Raw genomic sequence first — 24,767 nt, forward strand, 5'->3', positions numbered from 1 at the left:
TGCAAAGGTATTTTCTTAACCCTTCCTTCTCCCACCCTCCCACCAGAGACCCTTGCATTCCCACTTTATGCAGGGGGGGTACACAAAAGGTCTCAGACATGCTGTGAAAAATGGTCCCAAATGGGCAGAAGCAGTTTCCCATTCCACAAACTAGCCCTGTCGGATCTGAGGCAATCCTTTCTTCTCACCCAAGTCTCTCGTGTCTTTAGGATTCCCAAACCTTCAAGCAAACCTTTACAAAGGGAAAGAGAAAAGGGGCAGAAAAAGTCCTTTGGGCTGGGCAGCACACAAAGCACTATGAATATTCCAGTGGGTCTTACTCTCTAATAAACCTGGTTAAATTTTCAGCCACCATGCTTTAAAATCTGTAAAATACTGTATCAAATAAAAGTCAGCTTGTTGTTTCCTGAACTCTTTTATCATCGTCCTTAAGCACTTTTGCCAACTCCACTTTTAATTTTAATTTTTTCTCTTTGTAACACTGAGAACCTATTTTGTTCCATTGTTTTTTATCCTCCTTTATACCTCTTTGCAGTCTTCCATGTCTTTCATCTATTTTCAATTGCTAAAAAGAAATACAGATTTCATTCACCTAATTGTAAACACTACACTGAAAAACCACTTTCCACAGTCATGCTTTTAAAGTAGAGCAAGGGAGGGGTCCACATTTTTTTTTTTAGGTAAAAATTGGACGCAATTAAAGGAGATGTCTGATTCTAGGAGAAGATAGGTCTTTCCTTCAAGGAAAGCAGACCATTGTCACTGTGATAAGGATTCAACATATTTCTATTAATAGACATTAATAGATGTCTATTAAAGATTAATGCTGCTATTAAATTACTTAGGTTCTGTGAAGGTTTATAATACAAGCAGTGTAGTGGGAAAAAGAAAGGATTTTTATAATGCTAAGGTTAGTTTGCATCAATAATCTGGACAAAACACTGTAAGTCTCCCCAAACTTGGGTTTGCCTTGATATTTTCAGTTACAAAACCTACTAGCCATGGAATTAATCCTAAACCTCCAAAAGAACCCAAGGGAAAAAAGCACATTTTTATAAGCACATCGTTAATCATAAAGAGAGCTAAGTATTAAAATGAGAGATGGAAATTCTTATTAATATGAAGCTTAACTCAGTTCAACTAGTTGTTCAAATGAATGAGTGTCATTATGGTAAGAGTATATTTTTAACAGCAACTGATAAATTTAGGAAATTCACACTGATCAACAGATTATATGGCTCACTACGTTCAAGTCAAAACATAATAGTATCCTGGCAGGCATTAATTAAGGTATAAACACATATGCTCCCAATGACCTCTTTGAACCTTTTTAACCTTTCTTAGGATATAGTGACCCCTAAAGGTACAGAAGCTGAACTGGTTGCTGAGGTTCTGAAATGTGAAATAATGGATAAGTATTTGTAGATGGCTAGATGAAAAAGGGAACTGCATGATACCTCTGTATTTTGTTGAACCACAGATTTCTCAAAACAGGTTTAATGGGAGAATTATCCTGCCATTTGTTTCTGACAAAATATTGTACGGTAATACAAATACTCTATGTGTCCATTCATGTACTGTATCATCAGATTCCACAGCTGATCCCATGAGCTTCTGAAATAAAACAGCTACATCAATCAGATAGTAGAGAAACTATACTAGCATATAGACAAGAGATCTGTGTGTATATTTCACATTAATAAGATTACCAAAGCATTCTCCATTATCATCAGTTGTTGAATCACTTAGTATCATAAGAACTTTCTAATCCACTCTGTTTTAATAATGTCAATTCATATATTATATGCCTTAAAAATAAATCCTTAAAAAGAATTCATAATATTAAAGTAAAATATTGATTATATTTAATTATTCCACACAATGTTAATGATCTACAACTATAAATATTTACTATAATAAACATAATTAATAAAATGTCTTTTTCTGATTTGACAGCTGGAAATTACAGGCACTGAAATGGCTTCAACTTCTTTGTAGTTATTTTCGTTTTGCTTTGCTCCATATAAATTGTTCTTCCCCACTGATATCCTCAGTGGGTGCTGGACAGCTTCCAAAATTCTCTGCTAGTATAATAATAATAATAATAATAATAATAATAATAATAATAATAATAATAATAATAATAATGTCAAAATTGAGAAGACAGCAACAGACAGTAAGTGCCGCCTATGCAAAGAAGCTGAAGAAACAGTGGACCACCTGGTAAGCTGTTGCAAGAAGATTGAACAGACTGACTACAAGCAGCGGCATGACAAAGTAGCAACAATGGTGCATTGGAAGATCTGCAAAAAATATCATTTGCCTGTAAGCAAAAACTGGTGGGATCATAAAATAGAGAAAGTCATAGAAATGATAAAATTAAACTGCTCTGGGACTTCAGAATTCAAACAGACAAGCAACTGCAACATAACACCCCAGACTTAACAATTGTCGATAAGAAAGACAAAAAAGTCTGGATAGTGGATGTGGCAGTGCCTGGAGATAGCAGAATAGAAGAGAAAGAACTGGAGAAGATAACAAAATACAAAGACCTACAAATAGAAATAGAAAGACTGTGGCAAAAGCAAGCAAGGGTAGTACCAATAGTAATAGGCTCCTGGGTGCAATCCCAAAACAACTGGAGCACCACTTGAACACCATTGGCATTGACAAATTCGCTATTAGTCAATTGCAAAAGGCGGCCTTACTAGGAACTGCTTCCATCCTGCGACGATATCTGTAATACCATCAAACATCCATATCTGCCTATCCCAGGTCCTGGGTAAGGACTCGATAGGTAGACAAAATGCCAAATCCAGTCTGAACATCTGGCTGACTGTGCAATGATCAATAATAATAATAATAATAATAATAATAATAATAATAATAATAATAATAATAATAATAATAATGATAATAAAGAAAGACCAAATGAAGAACAGAATAGAGGCATGGGAAGACAAAGCACTACATGGCCAATACATTAAAAAAATAGCTGGGAAAGCAGATAATAACAAGACCTGGCAATGTCTAAGAGCAGGAAAATTGAAGAAAGAGACCGAGGGACTAATTCTGGCTGCACAAGACCAAGCTTAAGGACAAATGCATACAAAGTCAAAATTGAGAAGACAGCAACAGACAGTAAGTGCCGCCTATGCAAAGAAGCTGAAGAAACAGTGGACCACTTGGTAAGCTGTTGCAAGAAGAGTGCACAGACTGATTACAAGCAGCGGCATGACAAAGGAGCAACAATGGTGCATTGGAAGATCTGCAAAAAATATCATTTGCCTGTAAGCAAAAACTGGTGGGATCATAAAATAGAGAAAGTCATAGAAAATGATAAATTAAACTGCTCTGGGACTTCAGAATTCAAACAGACAAGCACCTGCAACATAACACCCCAGACTTAACAATTGTCGATAAGAAAGACAAAAAAGTCTGGATAGTGGACGTGGCAGTGCCTGGAGATAGCAGAATAGAAGAGAAAGAACTGGAGAAGATAACAAAATACAAAGACCTACAAATAGAAATAGAAAGACTGTGCAAAAGCAAGCAAGGGTAGTACCAATAGTCATAGGCTCCTTGGGTGCAATCCCAAAACAACTGGAGCACCACTTGAACACCATTGGCATTGACAAATTCGCTATTAGTCAATTGCAAAAGGCAGCCGTATTAGGAACTGCTTCCATCCTGCGACGATATCTGTAATACCATCAAACATCCACATCTGCCTATCCCAGGTCCTGGGTAAGGACTCGATAGGTAGACAAAATGCCAAATCCAGTCTGAACATCTGGCGGACTGTGCGATGATCAATAATAATAATAATAATAAAGTTGGAAGGGACACACTATGTTGTCCAGAAGAACCAAGGTATTAGTCAATGAAGCTGAATGGTAGGAGTTTAAAAAATCACTTTACCCATTGCAAGAATAAATTACTAGAAGTTTTAATGACAGCCATCGATCCGAATGGTTTAAAAAGGGATTATACAAATTAATGGAGGATAAGGCTAATCACTAATCATGTTTGCTATATATTATTTATTCACATCTCTCCAAGCTAATATTTCCACTAACTGAGCAGAAGGGTACCACTTCATCCTTGTAGATTTGGTTTTCCACTGACGTCTAGGTGATCACTATAAGAATAGAATCTTGGATGAGATAAGCCTGGGATCTGCCTAACCTAACACAAATCTTACATTCTAAGATTAAATAAGAAAATTTCATCATTATTATTTTAAAAGGTATCGGCAAGAACAAATGCATTCCAGGCAATGCTGAACATTAGCATTGCCCCTGGGGCTATGTATCAATATCTCACAAGTCATTTACCATTTCACCTGTCCTTCTCTTGTACTATAGTGCTAAGCTTGTTTGATCTGGCAAAGACTTTGTGTACTGCTCCAAGACTTCAGAGCTAAACTAAAGCCAAGTTTAGGTAAATAAACTTAAAACAATATATCAGAGCACACCTATACCTTGCCCTTATTTGTCAGAGAATTTACAAGACAAATGACTAAAAATGTTTATAGTAGGACAATAAAACTTGTTTACTTTAACAGGTGACATTAAATTGACTTTCACAATAAAATAATTTTTTTGTTCACACGTTCAGTTAGATTGTGATTTATTCTGCTTTCCATTGCATCCAACGGTAGCACTGAGAACTAATTCTCAAAACAAAATCCTGACAACAGTTACTATAAAACAGAATCAACAGTTCCAGTGAAGCAAAGAGAGTTACTTTTCTGTTGCTTCACAATATTGGTAGTAAATACGTTTGCATAATTTGATCACATCTGATTTCTCTAGATGTTTCTGATACATGCATGACATGAAATTCCTCCCAATGGCTCTCTATTTACAGCCTTATTAAATTATATAAGCCACCATGCCAGCAAAGGAAACAATACTGTTTTATAAGAAACACCAGTGTAAAAATAAGCCAACATTTCATTACTTAGATATCTGACATGATCGGAAAATGAAGTACAATTATATCAGCATGTGCAAAGTGAGCACATACTAAATGTTTATGAAATTTAAAAGAATTTTTTTTCCCCAAACGATAGACTTCAGTATTCTGGCCTCGTTTCAGAGTTCAGAATACTTCAAGGCAGGCCTTTATGGAGGGTATCTTCTGCTTCTAACAGCAGAGGGGACAAACTCCCTCATTTAGAACACCTGAGCTCCTGAGACAAGTCCTCAAAGGAAGCAATAACTTTGCCTTTTTCAATTTTGTACCATTGTGTTGATTTGGAATTGGCATTTTTTCTAAATTCTTCATTTATTCTTGGATTAGCTCAAAATATGAAAAGATGTTATTAATATCAAAGGAATGTGTTGAATTCAATGAAGCCATTTCTCTGCTTATTGCACAAAAAGGTCCATAATAATTGAAGCATTTTAATAAAGTATTCTTACCATAAGAGATGAAGAAACTACTGTCTTTAATAATCTCTGGAGTATTTTAAAATACATCTCAGGGCCTTAATATGCCTAGTAATATACTATTTAAAACCACCGCTTTATCCCTTCACAATATACAGTCATACTTCATCACCATTTACCCAGCTAATGAATGCTGGCAATTAGTAAAATGTAATCCCACTGCACAATCAGTTTAATGCTTTTAGCACTCAGAAAAGTAAACACCAAATTAATACTGCTCAAGCCGTATCAGATCCTACTTGGAAGCAAGCAATTATAGTTCAGCTCCTCAGGTGTAATTAAATGATTGGAATGGTTTAGTTCCATAAATGCAAGTTAATTCATAAGCAAGCAACAAATATACTGGGAGTAATTACAAGAAACATTGGCAGTCTAAGCAGGGCATGCTCTTTTATACACCTGGTATAGAAAAATACTGCCCTCTCCTGGATACACACTGTGAATATCCATTAAAACAGCCACATTTAGCTAAAGAAATGCAAAAGTAAGATGACAACATGGTGGAACCTTGGAGGACGAAAGCCATTCACTGCATACATAAATATACTCACCAGGTATGGTTGCCATAATCAATTGCTAGTAAGAATTACCTAGCTTACAAATAATTGGTGGACACAGGATTTCAAGGCAGATTTGGAGAAAGGGTTTTAACCTCAATGTTCTTATTCTACTATTTTAAGCATTTTTACCTCTCTCTCTCTCTCTCTCTCTCTCTCTCTCTCTCTCTCTCTCTCTCTCTGTGTGTGTGTGTGTGTGTGTATGCTTTAATATTCATTTAAATGTCTTGAGTATTCATTTCAGGTAGAAAGTTGAGATAATGTTTTATTACAGTATAGCTTATCTGTGGCTATAGATGGTACAAAATTTACTTTGGCAGGTCTGTGGAGATTCTCAGTCATCCAAGTCATAGTTGTCTCAACTACTGGACTGATTTTTTTCCTTGAGGAAAAGAAGAAAACATTTCCATTCTCATCCAAGAAGATTCATCAGTGCTGATGGCAGAGGGGGGATGGAAGGATAGGTACTGAGAGTTAAGACTGGATGATGGGAGAATGGAAGAATAGCTTCTGATAGGATAGTCGAAGAGGATTGGAAGGATTGTATTTCTTTGTAGTCATCCAGTCATTATCATCATCATTAGGGCACAGATAAACTCCCAAGTGGCCTCAACAGCTCTCAGAGAATGCTAACGACCAGATGATTGCAAAGAAATATAATCCTTCAATCCCCCACCATCAGAACTGATGAAGCTTCTTGGATGAGAAGCGAAACATTTTTTTCTTCTTCCTCATGGAAAAAAACAGTCCACCTGCCTTTTCAAAAAGCACCTTTGAGACTAAAGATTCTGCTACAAAACATATACAGATTCTGCCTTTACATAAAAAAAAGAGTACAACCTCTTCTAATCAAACAGGTAATTTCAAAATATGTTAATGTAAATTGGCTTTAACTTTTATTTTATTAACAGATATTTTATTTCTTTAAAATATATTCTATTATTTTATTTCTTTAAATAGGTATCAAAGTAATATTTGAAACAGAGTACATTGGAAAAAAACACGGCGTTTTTAATAGTTTTTGACAGGTAAAACAGTCTCCTAAGTCTTAATCTTCATCACCCTATCTATATCAATGTTTTACTAACTAAAGTAACTGATAAATACTTAAAAATGTTTATTGCAGGGAATTGTTCAAGTTTGAACTAATGAAATAGGCCGTCATGACATGAATGAATTTTAGCTGCCTATTTAAATTCATATTAAGTTTTATTCCCAAGATTCCAGCCAATCCAATTCTAGTTGTACTTACTACTCATTGAATTCAACATAGACTCATCATTACTCATGAAAAACATTCCATCTTATTCAAGTCCATCCCCTTAATTCAGTAGGATGGTCCCAGATAAGTATGTATAGTATTTCAGTCTGCATGAATTTAGAAGGGATTAAATAATACCAAAATTTATTTTTGAGTAGTTTTTCTACTTTTGAGTAGTTTTTTTAAAGAATATGCTGTAATGTGACTTCAGTGTGACTTGAGAGTGACTCATTTTGAGTTGAACCAGTTTTAAAAGTTTTAATTTTAATCATTCTCAAATTTGTAGTTCCAACTGTATAATAATCTTCAGCACTAACTTTCTTTAGTACAGTAAAGATCAGTGTTAGACCGTTCTCAAACAACATGTATTATTTTGTGCTGGTGGCCTAATACAGATTTTAAATAAAATGAGGACATAAACATGATAAAAAATATACTCTCCAAATACGAAGACTTAACCAAATGGCTATTTTAATAATAATATCCAGTTTGAGGCATAATTCTGAACTGTCAAGCTGTGTTTTGGATACTCTTCATGGATATGCTTCTGGCAACAACATAAGGGTATCTCGTTAATCATTATGTGACCTAATATAAACAAACAGATTGGATAAAAATCTATATCTGGATCACTTCCATTGAAGAGATGAATAAAATTATTTTATTAGAAGACATATTAGTAATTTTAAAATGTAGAGCACATTTGCTTTGCCCTTTAATGTCATAGTCTTATTTTCTTATTCAAATCTTGTACACTGTAAGTTAATTGCTTTTGGAAACTACTTATTATTCATGTGAAAATTAATGTGCCAATGTCTTTAAATCCTTTTAAATGACCATTCATGCATCTTCCTCCTTTAAGTACTAATGAAAATCTCTCAAAAGTATTAGTGCAAGTTGGTATTAAAAGAAAGTTTCTTTTAAAATATTCTTTTTCTGCTAACATAAGATTTTCATATTCACCAACTTTACTTGAATTCCATTAATTTTTTAAGCTGCTTTTAATAAATTCACGAAGTAATTTTTTAGGCTCCATAGTCTATCATTTGTGTTCCAGCTGACTCTATGAATATTAATAACAGTGTTATCCTGATTAAATAGGCTTCATAGGAAATCCCTATGAATCCTATAGCTCAGACATCTCATTTTTCTAACTCTTTATGAATTTGGATTCAGACATTATATTGGAAAAAGTTTTTTTAAAAACATCCAGTGGTATATTAGTATATTCTTAAGCAAAATGACTTCTCATAAATCAAACAATTAAAAGATATAGATATGTTTTATGGTTTCAGGATTTCTGTAAATGATAATATAATTTATTCTAATAGAACTTCAGCATTTCCAGAACAAAGGATGGGTATATATTATAAAATACTGCCAATGTTTGCCCTTAGACTCACCTTAGATCACTTAGTCTCAAAACATAGTTCTTTGCATTTAAAAACATGGGTTTAACTAGACAGGATATGCTTAAACATAATGCAAATATCCCCACTTTATAATTACAGGTAATTCTCAACTAATGACTTAAGTTGAGCTCAAAATTTCTGTTGCTAAGTGAAACAATTGTTAAGTAAATTCTGCCCCCATTTTACGAACTTTCTTGCCACAGCTGTTAAGTGAATCACTTTTTTTTTTTATTGAAAATTTTTAAAATTTTACAAAATAAGAAAAAACAACCCTCCCCAACCCACTCCAACCGTCCCACTCCCTCCCTCAACTTTCCCAGAGCTGAATATAGGCTTAATTAAATTTTCTTGAATTCTTAAAAAAAAATATAAACCATAGATAAGTCTAAATACGTTACTTAAACTACTAATAGAATAATTAACAATAATATATATATATATAAAAAAGACATAAATATTAAAGAAAAAAAGAAAATACTTAAAAAAAGGAAGAATAAAGAGAAAGAAAGAAGAAAAGAAATATAAGAAAGTAAAATAATAATAAAACATATAAAAAGAAAAAGAAATAATACAATCTATAAAATATTAAAATTTGTATATAAATTATTGATAAACTAAGTAATATTTTTGTATATCCAACTTATGTTGTATAAAATCTATCCATTTTTCCCATACCACAAAAAACTTCTCTTGCGATTGATCCTTTAAAAAAGCCAAAATCTTTGCCATTTCCGCCAGATAGGATACTTTAAAAAAACACTCTTGCAAAGTAGGCAAAGATTCCTTCTTCCAGTATTGCCCTACTAACAACCTTGCGGCTGTAATTAAATTTAACATCAATATAACCTCCTTAGTATCACAATCGGTAACAATACCTAGCAAAAACAATTGTGGTGTAAATTTTACCCTCCTTCTAAAAATTCTTTGAATATTCCACCATATCTTAATCCAAAAGGCTTTTATATTTTTACACGACCACCAAATATGGTAATAAGTAGCATCCAAACAACCACATCTCCAACATTTGGGCTGTAAGTTGGGATACATACGAGACATTTTTTGTGGATCAAGGTGCCATCTATAAAACATTTTATAAAATTCTCCCTTAAGTTCTGGGCTTGTGTAAATTTAACATTTCTCACCCAGATGATTTCCCAGGTATCTAGTAGAACTGGTTCACCAAAATTTTGTGCCCATTTAATCATACATTCTTTAATTAATTCTGGTTCTGAGTCCAATTCTACTAGCAACCCATAAATTCTCTTAATATGAGTTCGTCTTTGATCTTTTACTTGTTTAACAAAATTTTCATCTTCTCTAAGCAAGCCCACATTACGATCTATCTTCCATCTGTCCGCTATTTGTCTATACTGAAACCATGAATATATAATATTTTCTTGTGCTAAATCTTCCAAAGATTTTAACTGCCAAATTTTACCATCCCATCTAAGCAATTGTGCATAAGAAACACTATCCATCTTAACTCCTCTCCTTATTCCCTCTATCGCATGCCAAGGTATAGCCCATAATGGTATTTTAGAATCACTTCTGTAATATTTCCTCCAAACCCGAAGTAAAGAAATCCTTATAATATGGGATTTAAAAACCCAGTCAACTTTTTTATTAAAAATTAAATAGGCATGCCATCCAAAAAGTAAATCCCAACCCTCCAAGAGGAGTATTTCTACATTTGTTAAATTAACCCAATCACTAATTAATGTTAAGGCCACAGCATCATAATACAATTTCAAATTCGGTACCTTGAGTCCACCAAGTGAATCACTGTTGTTAATTTAGTAACATGGTTGTTAAGTGAATTTGTCTTCCCATTGACTTTGCTTGTCAGAAGGTCACAAAGGTGACCATGAGACCCAGGCTCACTGCAAATGCCATAAATAAGAATCAGTTGCCAAACATCTGAATTTTGATCACTTGACCATGGGGATGCTACACTGGTTGTAAGTGTGAAAAACTGTAACTTTTTTCAGTGCTGTAGAAACTTTGAACAGTCACTAAATGAACTGCTGTAAGTCGAGGACTGCTTGCATATGTTATCAAATTATTCTATTCTATGAAATATTAAATTATTAAAATCATGTGCCTAATAGACAGAGTATGCTTAAACATAATGCTAATATCCTCACTTTATCAAATTATTCTATAGTCACATGATTTAACAAATTAGAGGTAGTTTGCAAGTGTATGACATTTATCAAACTATAAACCTTATTCAGCAATCCTTTTGAACAAAAGCAAGGCTTATTGCTATTATTTCTTTAACATTTGGAGCCTATAAGCTCGAGGAGAACTGTACATTTGAAAGTATTCCAGTATCTAAGCCTGCCATATCAATTTTTAACACCTTCTTTTGAAAGGAAAACTGGTCGTTGCAATGGAGATAGTTCTCCTAGACCAGTGGTTCTCAACCTTTTTAATGCCGCGACCCTCAACCGGTCATAAGCCGAGGACTACCCAACCGGTCGTAAGTCAAGGACTTTCCCTGCCCGGGAGCGCCGTGCATGCGTGGTGCCACCCCCTGCGCCGGCTGAGGCGTAGCTGGCAAGCGGCAGAGACGGCACAGGCCGACCACCGGCTGGGCCACCAGCTGGCCCAGCCCAAGGGAGGTAAGGCACCCGCCGGGCCCCACGCGTGCCAGCAACCCTCCCTGCGCCTGCCGGCCTCCCACCTCCCTGGCCCTCTTTTACTTACATTTTTAGTAGTTGCTCAGCAGGGAGGGGTGGAAGCTTCCAGACAGCTCGCCTTCACTGCAGACAACTTGCAGCACTGTTTGCAGAATGGGACTTTTGGCGGGCTCAGCAGGGCAGAGACAGCCTGGACAATTCCTATTGGCTTTGGAAAGCCAATAGAATTAGACTCTATTCAAGAGAGTCTATTCTATTGGCTTTCAAAAGCCAATAGAATAAAAGGGAGTAGCACAGCTAAGGAAAAGGGGGGAAAAATGGCGGACTGGGTTGTTTGACAACCCCTGTAAAATGGTCGTTCGCCCCAAATGGGGTCCTGACCCACAGGTTGAGAACCACTGTCCTAGACCTAGACATATTTAGTTTTATTTATTTGTTGAATTTAGTTGCCTTCCGTGCTGTAATGAAACATATGAACTAATGGGAACACATACTGACATTTTGTAAATATCTGTGCCACCAGAGCTCTATGATTCATACAGAAGAGGTTTTGGTCTTGAGAGGACTGTTTTCAAATGATCTAATCTTCCTACTGGTATATTTCCACAAGATGGTGTTCATCACATAAAGGTACCTCTGTGTTATTCCTAAGGGCTCCCCCTTATCCTCCAGGCTGATTAATATTTATACAAACATGGAATGGGAGAATCACACAAAGAGATCGTATGATTAAAAGTCTGAAGATAATAGCAGTCAGTATGTTGATTTTATTATTTATTAAATATATTTATATGGCCGCCCAACTCACACATAGGTGATGTATAGCAATAAAAATCAATATAACTCCCACCAAATATCTCCCCCCCCCATTGATGATACCACCTCCACTTGTTTTGGTATCTAACTCCAAGAAAGCAATTGAAAACTTGATTGTGCTAGGGATGGCACTCTGAGTTACTCAGCTGAGCTAGTCCTCTAGAGGTGGCAGGGGCTTGGTTTTGTGATAGCATCTGGGATGAGTTTGATTCTGTTAGCCTTGAAGGTGGTTGGTTCTGTGGGTACAGCAACCTGTGTTTTAGATCCATGCACCTCCTGGTTGGCTGAGCTTTCTAGATAGAGAGTATATGGATGCATCTATGCCATGGTGAGTGCATCCATGTGAGAAGGAGCAGGGATAGAGTCCTGAGACAATATTAGTCACTTTTGTGAATGACCTGTTCAGGATGGGATGTATCCATTCCTGTTCTCTTTGACTTTTTGATAGTTTAAAATACTTTCAACCATGGTATTCTTTTGAACTGGCTTACTGGATTGGGGTAGAGTACTGCTCTTCAGTCGTTCTCCTTCCTCCAGGGCTGGTTTCAGATGGTATAGAGGTGCCACAAAGGTTTACTATCTTTCCTCTTCTTTTTAACGTATGTATAAAGCTATTGGAGAGGTTCATCCATCAGCATAGGGTGCAGTAGCTTGATTATGCTGATGGTATCTAATTGTACATCTATCAATTTTTTGTCCCTGTGTCTGGAGACTAGAGGGTCTGGATGGGAAGGACCATGCTTGGGATCAACACTTGCAAGACTGAGTGGCTGTGGGTTTGGGGCCCAAGGATCTCGGAACTGGAGAATTTCCATCCTTGTCTCTGAGTAGGATGGCACAGACCAATTTGGATTTAGTGTGCAATTTAGGAGTCTTCATGGATTCATAGCTCCTGCTGGAAGAGCATGTAGCAGTTCTGTACAGGAGAGCTTTGGATAACTTCGTCAGGTGTGCCAACAGTACCTGTTTTAGGCAGGGGATGGAGTGATTCATGGCCATTTATGCCTTAATTATCTCCCAACACTATACCTATCTGACCTTTCAAAAGGACTTGAAGTCGTAGCTCTCCAGCTGGCCTGGGACCCCAATTAAGGGAATGGTATCTTGTATGGTTTACTTTATTATTTTAACATTTTAATGTTTCATATGATATTTTAATTATATGACTATAAGTCATCTACTTGCTTTAGCAGAAGGGGTGGCATAGAAATTTAATAATAAATAATCTATAAAGCTCTGCATGGCACGAGACTGGGTTATTTGCAGGACCACCTGCTCCCTAGGGTATCTGTCTATCCCTCCTGTCTCCAATAGGTCTACTCACTGAAAAAATGTCACTGTATGGGATCTCAGATTCATGCCTTCTTACTGGCGCTCTTTTGAGAATAATCTGCCCCCCAACAATGGTTGCCCCTGACCATGTTCCCTAGTCTCTTTGGTACAGATGATTGGAGTTCCAATGGTTGAGTTGCAGAATATTTTAATGTAGTCAGTATTTTATGGTTTTGGTTGGTTTTTAATGTATTGTGTTGCTTAATATTTGTAAATTTTTGTACACTGACTTTTTTTTACCTGGGCAGTCACATAAATGTTATTAAACGAACAAACATACTGAAGTGGCTAAGTTTATGGATAACATCATCTTATTTTGAGTATAAACTTAAATTGGAATTTTCTACCAAAGATGAATAAAATGGCAAATGAAATAAGTATAGTGTGGGGCATACTAGGATAAAGCATTATAGTAGTCATTAACCAGCAAGAGAGTTCCCTGGATTATGGGAAATTATTCAATGAAAAATTCTTTTATTGTTGTTGAAGTAAGCAAGAATTGGACAAAATCAACTAATTATAGGCTTAGGGACCAATTCAGGAAAACTGGTCAATTTCTATAAACAGAATAGAATGATGCTGTTTTTGCATCACCATCTTTTCTTTCAACAAAAGCCACAGTCAGATCTATCACATGAGAAATGAAAAGGACATGCATATTCATTCTCCCAGTTATATTTTCAGTGATTGGTATAAATCAACAATTTGTTGAAATTCATGGCAAAGCAACTGTAGAATAGCAAAAATTAGCTGTCAAAATTAAACATCACCATGAGAGATAGAGAAAAAAGTGTATGTACACACACACACAACAAAGTTACATACATTTCTATCGACAAAGTTAACACACTATCATGCATACATATGAGTGCATAACCAGCTTTTTAATAAAACACCTTGTTGCATTTTTAAAGATTTGGCTCAATACATGTAGTTCTCGATTATTGATTGCCTCATTTTGCAACCAATCCTCACATTTACGACCATCACAACATTCCAAGGTCATGTGATCACAATTTAGGAGCTTTGCAACTGGTATTTATGACTGCTACAGTGTTCTGGGGTCATACAATCACCATCCACATTTTCCCAACCAGCTTGTGACACGCAAAGTTAATGAAAAAATGTGGAAGTAAAATTGCAAGTTGTAGTCACATAATGTTTTGCTTAGCAAGTGCAGTGATGTCATAAATCCATCACAATCATATAATTTTCCACTTAATAATTGCAGTGATATAATTGCTGTTCCCAAATGTGGTTGCTAAGTGAGGACTACCTGCAATGTAACTATTGTTTCAGGACTGCATCTCTCAGTAGCATAGTAGTTATAACTTTTGGTAGATATGCATGATACCCCCAGTTTAAAATGCAGCAGAAATATTTTTAATTATCTATTTCTTTACCTGCAATAGTCATTCTACTGCTTTATTTTTTTTACAAGTTCACTGGTGCATCATTTCATTGCTTTTCCTGACATTTGATCTGGAAAAAGAAAAAAAAAGCTCTAGCATTTCAATGGCGCAGTGGTGGATTTATTAAAAAAACAAAAAACAGAAGAGCAGAAAAGTGGGTAGCTCAATGAAAGAAAGAAAATATTTTCCCAACCACTGACACTTGGCACATCAAGCACCAGTTAAAACAACTATGCTACTGGAACATAGTTGGCAACAGTAGCTGCAGATGAGGAGATTTGAGAGCTGCAGAAAGTGACTACCAACCGAGGTGAGGGGGCATTCTGCCAGAGGATTTAAAGGACAGATGTTGGCCTACAAGAAAAGTGCAGCAGTCAACTGCAGAGTGAGACCTAAGCTTCCAAAAGCCAGAAAACATCACTTTTAGCATGGAGCAGGAAAACAAAGGAAAAGATCACATTCACCTTGGGCTAGTAGAGTACAATGGCATCCATTTTGCCCTCCAGAAACAGTTGGTGGCCCATACTTAGGATTTAGCAACCTGAGAAGGTAGTCATGCCCAACAACTTCAGGAATACCAACATAAGAACAAGCTGTATTAAGATATAATATTATCAACAACACAAATGGAAAAAGGAGAGAGAGAAATGGAAAAAGTATTCATCTAAGACAGCAGGGTCCAACATTGGCAACTTTAAGACCTGTGGACTTCAACTCCCAAAATAACCCAGCCAGTTGGCTGAGGAATCCTGGGAGTTGAAGTCCACAAGTCTTAAAGTGGCCCAGGTTGGATGTCCCTGGTCTAAGGCCAATGTTTAACATTTTAACAGTTGCTCAGCATCTATACTATTTGACATTTGGTTAAGAGCATAAGCAAAAAGAGTATCTTTTGTTTGAACACATAACAAAATTGTAATTATTTGTGACGTATAGAAAATTTATTTTCTCTCTCTCCCTAAAGAGAAACAAGCAATGTATATCTATAAATATCTATCTAGCACCTAATTCTTTTTCTCCATCTTGATCACATAACCATCTTAGCACATCACTTGTTTTAGAGAGGGAGAATGATGGCTGAGCAGAAATTCCTGGTTTACATTTTCATGACCTTTGATGATTGGCTAGCAGACTGGAGCAGATAGAATTCAAAGTCATCATATCTAGATGGATGAATCTCTGGTTCATAGTGATTCTGTTTCTCTCCCACAGAAGCTTCTTCATATCAAGATGAGGCAAGATAACTTAAGCATCTCTTCAGAAGACATTCAGCTGAACCAAAGTGTTTAAATAGTTGTAGTGCTAATATATTTTGGGATTCACCCTACCCCCACCACTCTATCTCCATTATATATGTTAAATAGTAATTATTCATTTATGAAATTCTAAATCTGGCTGAGTACCAAATAAAGATAGATTAGGTATATATGAATAGTGTTGTATTTTAAATGTGCAAGGTACAATGGAAATAGCTAAGGCAACTGATAAAAAAGCAGAGACTGCAAAATGCAACCCGTTTTCCTAATGTTAAGTCAGAAACCAGGATCTTTGAAATTATCCTGAAACGTTTTGCCTCAGGCCAAACTAAACTAAATCACTTAATCTACAAGGCAACTGCATATAAAAAGCATAGCTACCTTATAGAATAGTTTCCCCAGAGAACAAACAGCTTGTTTTCTTAACACTCATATTTGTGCCAAGTTTTGATGTCATGACAAAATCCTTCACAAAAGGATTTGCATTTCCCCAGAGCTATTTTTTTAAAAATACTGGCAAATCAAAAGGTCAGTCATGAAATCAACAAAAGTTCAATATATGTATAAAAGACAGCATGAGAAATCTCTATTACGTTAAGAATAAAAATAAAAGGTAAGTAATTTATCACTCCTTTAAAACAAATATTTCATATTTCAAGTATGTGAATACCATCTCCACCTCTAACTTATAACAGGTTTAGGCACAGGATCTCATTAAAAAAATGACAATTTTTTTTCTTCATATTCTTCTCAATTCTGAATGCTAGTTCATTACCTCAGCCAACACAGAACTTCACCTTTCTTTTGTTATTGTTGTTATTGTCAATTGCATTTCCATTCTCGGTTTTTCCTTGTCCAAAACTCATATTATAGAATGACTTGTCTTTATTTGCATAGTGTTGGCTGGCATACCATCAGCTTCTTGTCATGGAGGCAGGTAATATGATCATTATCACAAATTCCTTTTTCCCCATGTAAGATGACTACCTCACGGATTGTACAGGCTGCTACTGAGAAGTATTCAAAACCTTAAACAACTGCAAAATGTTATAGTTGGCTATCAGCTTTGACATGTCCCAGAGATAATGTTAAATTTTCATCAGCATGTAGGTAGCTACATTTGAAGGGCTTGCAATTTCCTTTGAGTATCTTGGTTCTATACTGCTATACTCTAAATGTTATCATTTCACACATAATTCTATTTACCCACATATAATTTTTATTCATAATCTGCTTCATATCCTCCAAAATCAGAAGTAGGTGGTGGGCATGTATTGTCCCGTATTTTGCAAAGGTAGTCCTTTGCAACGGTTTATTTTGTGACTCTTCAAAGTTACAATGGCACTGAAAAAAAATGACTTATTACTGATTTTCACACTTACGACAATTGCAGTATCCTTATGATCACATGATCAAAATTCAGACGCTTGGCAACTGACTCATATTTATGAGGATTGCCATGTCCCGGGGTCATGTGATCACCTTTTGCAACCTTCTGACAACCAAAGTCAATGGGGACGCCAGCTTCACTTAACCATGTTACTAATTTAACAACTGCAATGATTCACTTAACAGCTGTGGCAAGAAAGGTTGTAAAAGGGGCAAGACGGACTTAACAACTGTCTTACTTAGCAACAGAAATTTTGGGCTCAATTGCAGTAGTAAGTGAGGAGTATCTGTATTAAATTCCTTCACTTCACCAGTCGAAACTAGCCTAGTTAAAGTTAAACTCCTAGCCTACCCAAATCTAATGGCAAGTGGTCTGTATAAATTATCATAATATATGATCAATAATATGTACTATCTTGCAAATTTACAGCTGGAGGCAATTGGAATTTGTTTTGTGAAAATATTTACATGTAAGAATACATTAAAATAGAATAAAGAAAAGTCAATAGTATGAGAATGTTTTAAATTACATTAATTGTACACTTTTAAAAATGAATTATTAGCTAGTTTAATAGGACCATACAACTTTCTAAAACTTAATGTCATGGTTCCGATTAATGAAACACTTCAAAGAACTTCCAGGCTATTATTGCTTTGACACTTAAATTAAAAGGCAATTTGCTTTTACATTTTAAACTAAGTTGGTTTTCTAAATCAAATCAGTAAGTCAAATTAAGTCATCTAATTGATTCAACAGAATTGTTTTTGTATATTTACATACTTCACACATAGATAATACTTTTTTATCAATGAATCTATACACCTATATCAAACTGGATTAAAATACAGGTCTGAAGAGAATTAGAAGGTAAATTCATCCACATTGACTTAATAATGTGTATAGGATCTTGCCCAGAGGTTTCCACTCTTTTTATTTTGTACATTATTATTGTATATGGGTGTGTTTGATGAAAGCCAGTCTGGTCAAGCAGTTAAAGTACCAGGTTAGAAACCAGGAGACTGAGTTTTATTTTGACCGTAGGGATGAAAATCCGCTGGTTGACTTTCTCTCTCCAGCCCACTATATCAGATTCAGGTGACAAACTGGTCATTTGGTTCGTATTGCAACTAATGTGGACTCTGTACTGTTGGGCAAAGGCTATCAAGAAAAAAAAATCAATGATGCTCACAGAGCTCATAGTGTTTTTTTTTTTTTTTAAAAAAAAGGCACAAATATTTAGAGAGAATTACATGGGTCTGGCATTTTGGAAATATGAAAAATAAATGAAAATGAATAAATAAATTTTAAGTGGTTCTGGGCGGATCCCAATATCTTTCAGAAAGTAGATACATTCTGGGTAGTGCATTAGAGTTCTTATGAGTGGAAGAGTAGCTTCAAGTAGTCAAATTCTTTCCCACCTTTCACCACTCTCCAAGTCTTATTATGGAAATATATCTGAGCAATTACTGATTAAAGAAGGCATTCCAATTGGTATGGAGTATGCAGAGCTTTATAGGATAAACTCCTCCCTCTTTCCCAAAAAATCAGAAAAAAATGCATAAATAAAACAGACCACATTATATAATTACATAATGTAACTATAATTTGATCATATATTCATAATACCCGTTCCCATTTGAACTCTCTCTGCCACATATTGTATTCCCCAAAGACTCTGCAAGAGTAGTCCTGTTAAAAATTACATCATAGCAATTCAAAATTATTGCTGCAGTTAGGCTATCTCTAGTCAAGGTTACTGCTGGATGATCAGCTGAAGCCAGTATGGAAAAATCTGTTACAGAGAGGAGAACCTCTAGCAGTAACTACTGACACAGACTTCTTATGGAGATATATAACTGATTATTCAAGACAAAGCAAATCTCTCCAAAACTGACTGAACTTCCTTTATTTGCCTTTGACCATTATAAAATAAATGTACTTTTCTCAGTTCTGAACCCAAACTTTCCAAACCCAAATTTTCCACACAGACCCAGGTCTTAAGGTCTGGGCTGAACAAAACATGAATTCTTTTTGGATTTTTCTGTCCCAAAAATCATAAGCAAAGTCATGTGGACAATGTAAGGGGAAACTTCTATCTTCTCACTGGCATTCTCATTTCTCATTGTAAATTTGTTTTCTTTTATTGGACAATTCAGATTAGCTTTGCAGGACAAATTAAATATGAATTTGGTAGAAAATCCACCTTGCTTTTACCAGAAAATGGAAGATTGGAAGGGTTAAAAAGTTAGATTAGAAATATCTGTCTACCATAGTTTCAGTGAAAACTATGGAGAGTGCAAACATTGAGAACATCTATATCAAAAATCCCAAACAACTGCAAGAGGAGCAGACATTGATGTAAAATGTACTGTAATGATAATACCTTGCATCTTTCAATTCTCTGTTTGAAGTTTAGGGAAAGGGTTTTAGTTCAGTGATGGTGAATGTGTGTTGCATGGAGATGTTTCCAGTTTTACCTTTTAGATATATCCAAATATACTTTTTCTAAATACAAGGCAGCACCACCTTCCGCCATCAGAATGGTCAATGCCAGCTGGAGCAAAAATCTGAAAAGGCCCAGCTATAAACTGCAGGTTTGAGAAAATTCTTTCTGCATAAATTTCCTTTCAGCCATCAAAGGACAATGAGTTGCTCAATCGTAGTAACTGTGAGAGGGATCTCGGAGTCCTAGTGGACAATCACTTAAATATGAGCCAGCAGTGTGCTGCAGCTGCCAAAAAAGCCAACACAGTCCTAAGCTGCATTAACAGAGGGATAGAATCAAGATCACATAAAGCATTAATACCACTTTATAACGCCTCGGCAAGGCCACACTTGGAATACTGCATCCAGTTTTGGTCACCATGATGTAAAAAAGATGTTGGGACTCCAGAAAGAGTACAGAGAAGAGCAACAAAGATGATCAGAGGACTGGAGGTTAGAACAATTAATCAGTGGAACAACCTGCTTCCAGAAGTTGTGAATGCTTTTTAATGTTTTTAAGAAGAGTCTGGACAACCATTTGTCTGAAATGGTATAGGGTTTCCTGCCTACTCAGAAGCCTCTTCCAAAAACAGGCTAAAGACATAATTTGCGTCTCTGTTAATGAAAGAATTCCAGTTGGGTGGCAAGATTTGAATATTGAGTTTATCTATGGACCATTTTGACATTTAGAGACATATGAGAAGAAAGGCAAACACACAAAAGGTGTATGGCTGTCTATTCGTTCCTGCTGAAAGACAAATGAAAATGCCTGAAAGACTATATGAGCCTCTTTTCACTATCAACTTGAATAGGAAATCTTAAGATTCCAGTAGTAATTGAAAAAACAAGCAAACCTGAAACTATTAAAATGTAGTATTACCAAGGGAAAAAAATAGCAAAAAAGGTCAAGTATCAAGGAGTAGAATTATGATGGCTTCCTCACAATAGAAATATTAATAACAATGATTTTTCAAGTACATTTCTGTAACATGACTGCTCGCCCAAATTCTATACCTGTTATAAAATTTCACACAAGAAAATCGGATACTTGTCACTGTATGCAAAATATCTTTTTCAGCATATGAAAAATGGGATAGGAGAGAGGAGAATAGAGTCATAATTCTATTATTTAGTAACCTTCAGAGATGATGGTATCACTTCAAATCCCTAAAAACAGGCTAGAGACAAATATTAGCCTTATCAGAACAGCAAAGGAATGGATCAAATTACATTTCAAGGAGAAAGCTGTATTTTAATTAGTACTCTGTGGGGCCTTTACACAGCGGTCACCTTCAATGCAGCTAGAGAGTATCAGAGATTTCCACAATCATTTTTTATTTTTTTACCACATAATCTAGAAAAGAAAATCTTTCCTGATGAGACCTAGTGTTATGAGAATCTGGGGGGTTGCTTGTCTTGACCTCACCTCAGAGCTCACTGAATATACTTGCAATGGGTATATAACTGACCTTGGAAAAGCTTCCAAACAAATAGCAATATTCAAATCATGAAGTTTAAAAAAATGTGAAAAATACTAGATTGCCAAATCAAAGGAATCATAAACTGGAAACTCTGAATCACTCAAATTTCCTGAGTAACTAGTGCTGGAAGGGAAGAGGTTTTGCCATAGTTTATAAACTACTAGGTATTACAAAAAGATTAGAATGGACTGATAATTAAGGACAGGATAAACCAGGGGTAGTCAACCTTGGCTCTTTTATGACTCGTGGACTTCAATTCCCAGAATTCCTGAGCCAGCTTAGCTGGCTCAGGAATTCTGGGAGTTGAAGTCCACAAGTCATAAAAGAGCCAAGGTTGACTACCCCTGGGATAAACGGATCAAAAATAGAAAGACATTTTTTGCGATCAAGTGATATGGACAATGAAAGTTTCCAAGAATATGAATAGAAAACTATGTTTCGTTTGGCCTGACCATAAATAAACTGAAATTTATATTCTTATGGTTCCCCCCCCCCCAAGTAGAAAGCTTTCGAGGATCATTGTCTCTCTGCAAAATAAGACAACGGGGACCATATTTGATACCATTCCATCATATATACTTAGAGCAGAAGTCCCCAAACTCTTGTATTAGTACTGGTTCATGACTTGTTAGGAACTGGGCAAGCTTCATCTGTGCATGCACGAGGCCTAGACTGCACGTGAAATCATTCCCCACCACCACCCTTCCCAGGTCCATGGAAAAATTGTTTTCCACAAAACCAGCTTGGGGATCACTGCTTTAGAGAATCTAAAGCAAATTTTTCAACATGCATTACAGAAGTTGTATTAAACAGGATGCAAATTAGGGCAATATTTGGGTTTGGGGACCACAGAAGAATATCACTGAAAGGATGCAACAATGCAAAAATATGTTGGCCAATTTTAATTGCAGAAATAGGTGTGGGATGCAAATTGTTCCCTTTCCCTAATCCTAGCAGCCTGAAATGTCATCACCATCAAATTGATTCAGGGGTTCTGAAAGACAACAGATGAAGCAGTGTCGGGTTTCTCGCATTATACAGAGTTTAGGCATTTTATTTACTCTGGACAGAATTTCTGCTTCTTTCCACTTTCTTTTCACACCCAACATAATTCAAACAAAGCAAATCAACAGCTTCAAGGTCAGCATTTATATTACTAGGGCTTATTATATAGTCTAGAATAAAGCTTTTTTTGTTCCCAAATATGGAAATACATTCAATTGATTTACTATATCAATCTCTTAGGTAATGCTAACTGTTCTGAAATAGATATAAATAGAATATTGTATTACAGACAAGACTAAGTTTATGTTCACCTTGCTTAGTGAACGAGGCTTTAAGATTATTTTTTATTTCTTGAAATATGTCTTAGAATGAGTTGTATTAATACCAAACTATGCTGACCATTCTAATCCACCCATTATTTATATACACAGACCTATAAATGGTTTTCTACATTCAGACCTTGGCATCCATGCATAAATCATGGTTATCTGATTTATATGGAGAACGCCAATCTCTTATTTAATCAATACATAAAGCAATTACATTATAATATCATGTTTTCTTCCTGTGATCAGTCTGGGTGTATGCTACAAATGCCTATGTTTAAATCTAATTCAAAATTAATAACTTTTATAATTTATTTTTTGATTCAACCTCACATTTCTGATTTTTAGCAAAGCACATGACTCCCTCTTGGAATTTCTATTAAAGGGATATGCTAATTAACAGATATATTTTCCAAGTTTCTCATTTTTTTCAAACAAAATATTAAAAAAAGACTTTGTTGCAATGTAAAGGAGGATTAAAGCTTGATTTAGAGTTGTGTGAAGGTATTGCTGCATACCTATGCTATGAAAGGGTTGATCGGTAAGTGGCTGCAAATAACTGGAGACAGGCCAATGTGCACCTTCCAAACCCCAACTCTGCATTGTGCAGAGGTGCGTGTCCTGCATGCTGATTGGTTGATCCAACTTCCTGTTCTGTATTTAGCTGTTTGAATGCCCCCAAAGCAGAACATTAACATTTGCAGAAATATAAATGCAACACTTATGCAACCATCCCTGAAAGACGCATACGTTCCCTAATGTGCAGTGACGGAAAAGTCTAATCTAAGCTTTAGGAGCAATTTGTTATGTGGCATGCCAGTGATCCAATATTTCCAATGTTTTGGAAATAAGGCATAATATTTTGTTGATTTTTAACTGTTACTCTGTCCTTTTAAAAAATACATAGCAATTTTATTTTACATTTTATATTGATATGATACAATTACTCCTGTACATAACCTAATAGTTTTTTGAACTATACAATATAAAAAAGTCTAACATTAATACATAGATTCTTGGCATAGATTATGGTAATAAAAAGTACCTATAATCAAATTTGCACTATCTGAACCTTTTATTTTCATAATTATGCTTAAAAACAAAAAAAGGTTTCCAACTGGTATATCATTTTGCAGGAAATTTTGCAGGGCAGTCTTCTAAATATAGATTACACCTCTCATTATTTATTTATTTATTTATTTATTTATTTATTTACTAATACCACTCAATTTTTTGCATACAAAAATCAAAAACAAAACTACAAGAGAACAAGTACAAACAGAAAAAGAAAGATGAAAAAACCTATAAACCCCTCACACAGGGAGTCTACACCCCACCTGAGCCCATAACCTGATTTAAAAAAGAGGCATTCAAGACACATTTATAGAAAAATGGTATTGGGGATATTTGAATCTGTAGGGGAATTTTGTTCCATAACATATCTTCTACATCCAATTCAGATGACACTACTTAATGGATGCGGCCCAGAGTTTATGCCAAATCTTATTGGACAGGCAGATACAAAGGGAGAGAAATAGTCCCTCAAATATCTAGGCTCTGTGCCATGTAGGTCTTTGTAGGGGACAATCAATACCCTGAACTGCACCCATCAGCCTGCTGGTAATCTGGGAAGCTCACATAGCAAAGATATGAGGCACATCGTAACACGCCCATAACTACTGATGGCACTGTATTTTTGCAGCCCAACCACTTTCTGTACATCATGACATGATGGATGGAAGAAAATTAGAGTTTGTAGTTTAACACCTTTGAAAGGCTCAAGTTGGTTAAGGCTGCCAATATAACAACTGTAACCATATCAATGACACATAAATGATTTATACTTCCATATTTGAGGTATAGTCACTGATTTCTATGCACATCCATAGATGCTTAACTGAAGGAACTCTAAGCATGTGTTTTAACTGAAAAAACTTTGA

General features: G+C 35.5%; 1 protein-coding gene and 1 long non-coding RNA gene across 4 annotated transcripts in view; one reads left to right on the top strand and one right to left on the bottom strand.

The window, feature by feature from the left end:
• MIPOL1 (mirror-image polydactyly 1) overlaps positions 1 to 24,767 on the bottom strand; it is a 189,679-nt gene that overhangs the window by 152,453 nt on the left and 12,459 nt on the right. The window contains exon 2 of one of the 3 annotated variants that reach the window (XM_039351806.1): positions 14,880 to 14,958. The exons of the other annotated variants lie outside the window; for them this stretch is intronic. Within the exon in view, the coding sequence (XP_039207740.1) occupies positions 14,880 to 14,892 (13 nt within the window). The 5' untranslated portion in view covers positions 14,893 to 14,958. The remainder of the gene's footprint in view (positions 1 to 14,879; positions 14,959 to 24,767) is intronic. 3 annotated transcript variants of the gene reach the window in all.
• LOC120311813 lies at positions 5,905 to 16,382 on the top strand. The gene is made up of 4 exons (XR_005557737.1): positions 5,905 to 6,010; positions 6,974 to 7,041; positions 11,852 to 11,958; positions 16,098 to 16,382. It is a non-coding gene; the product is annotated as an uncharacterized LOC120311813 (long non-coding RNA).

The sequence above is a fragment of the Crotalus tigris genome, unplaced genomic scaffold, assembly GCF_016545835.1.
Source record: "Crotalus tigris isolate CLP2741 ecotype Arizona unplaced genomic scaffold, ASM1654583v1 scf7180000018371.15429387391:27106975, whole genome shotgun sequence".
Taxonomy (NCBI): domain Eukaryota; kingdom Metazoa; phylum Chordata; class Lepidosauria; order Squamata; family Viperidae; genus Crotalus; species Crotalus tigris.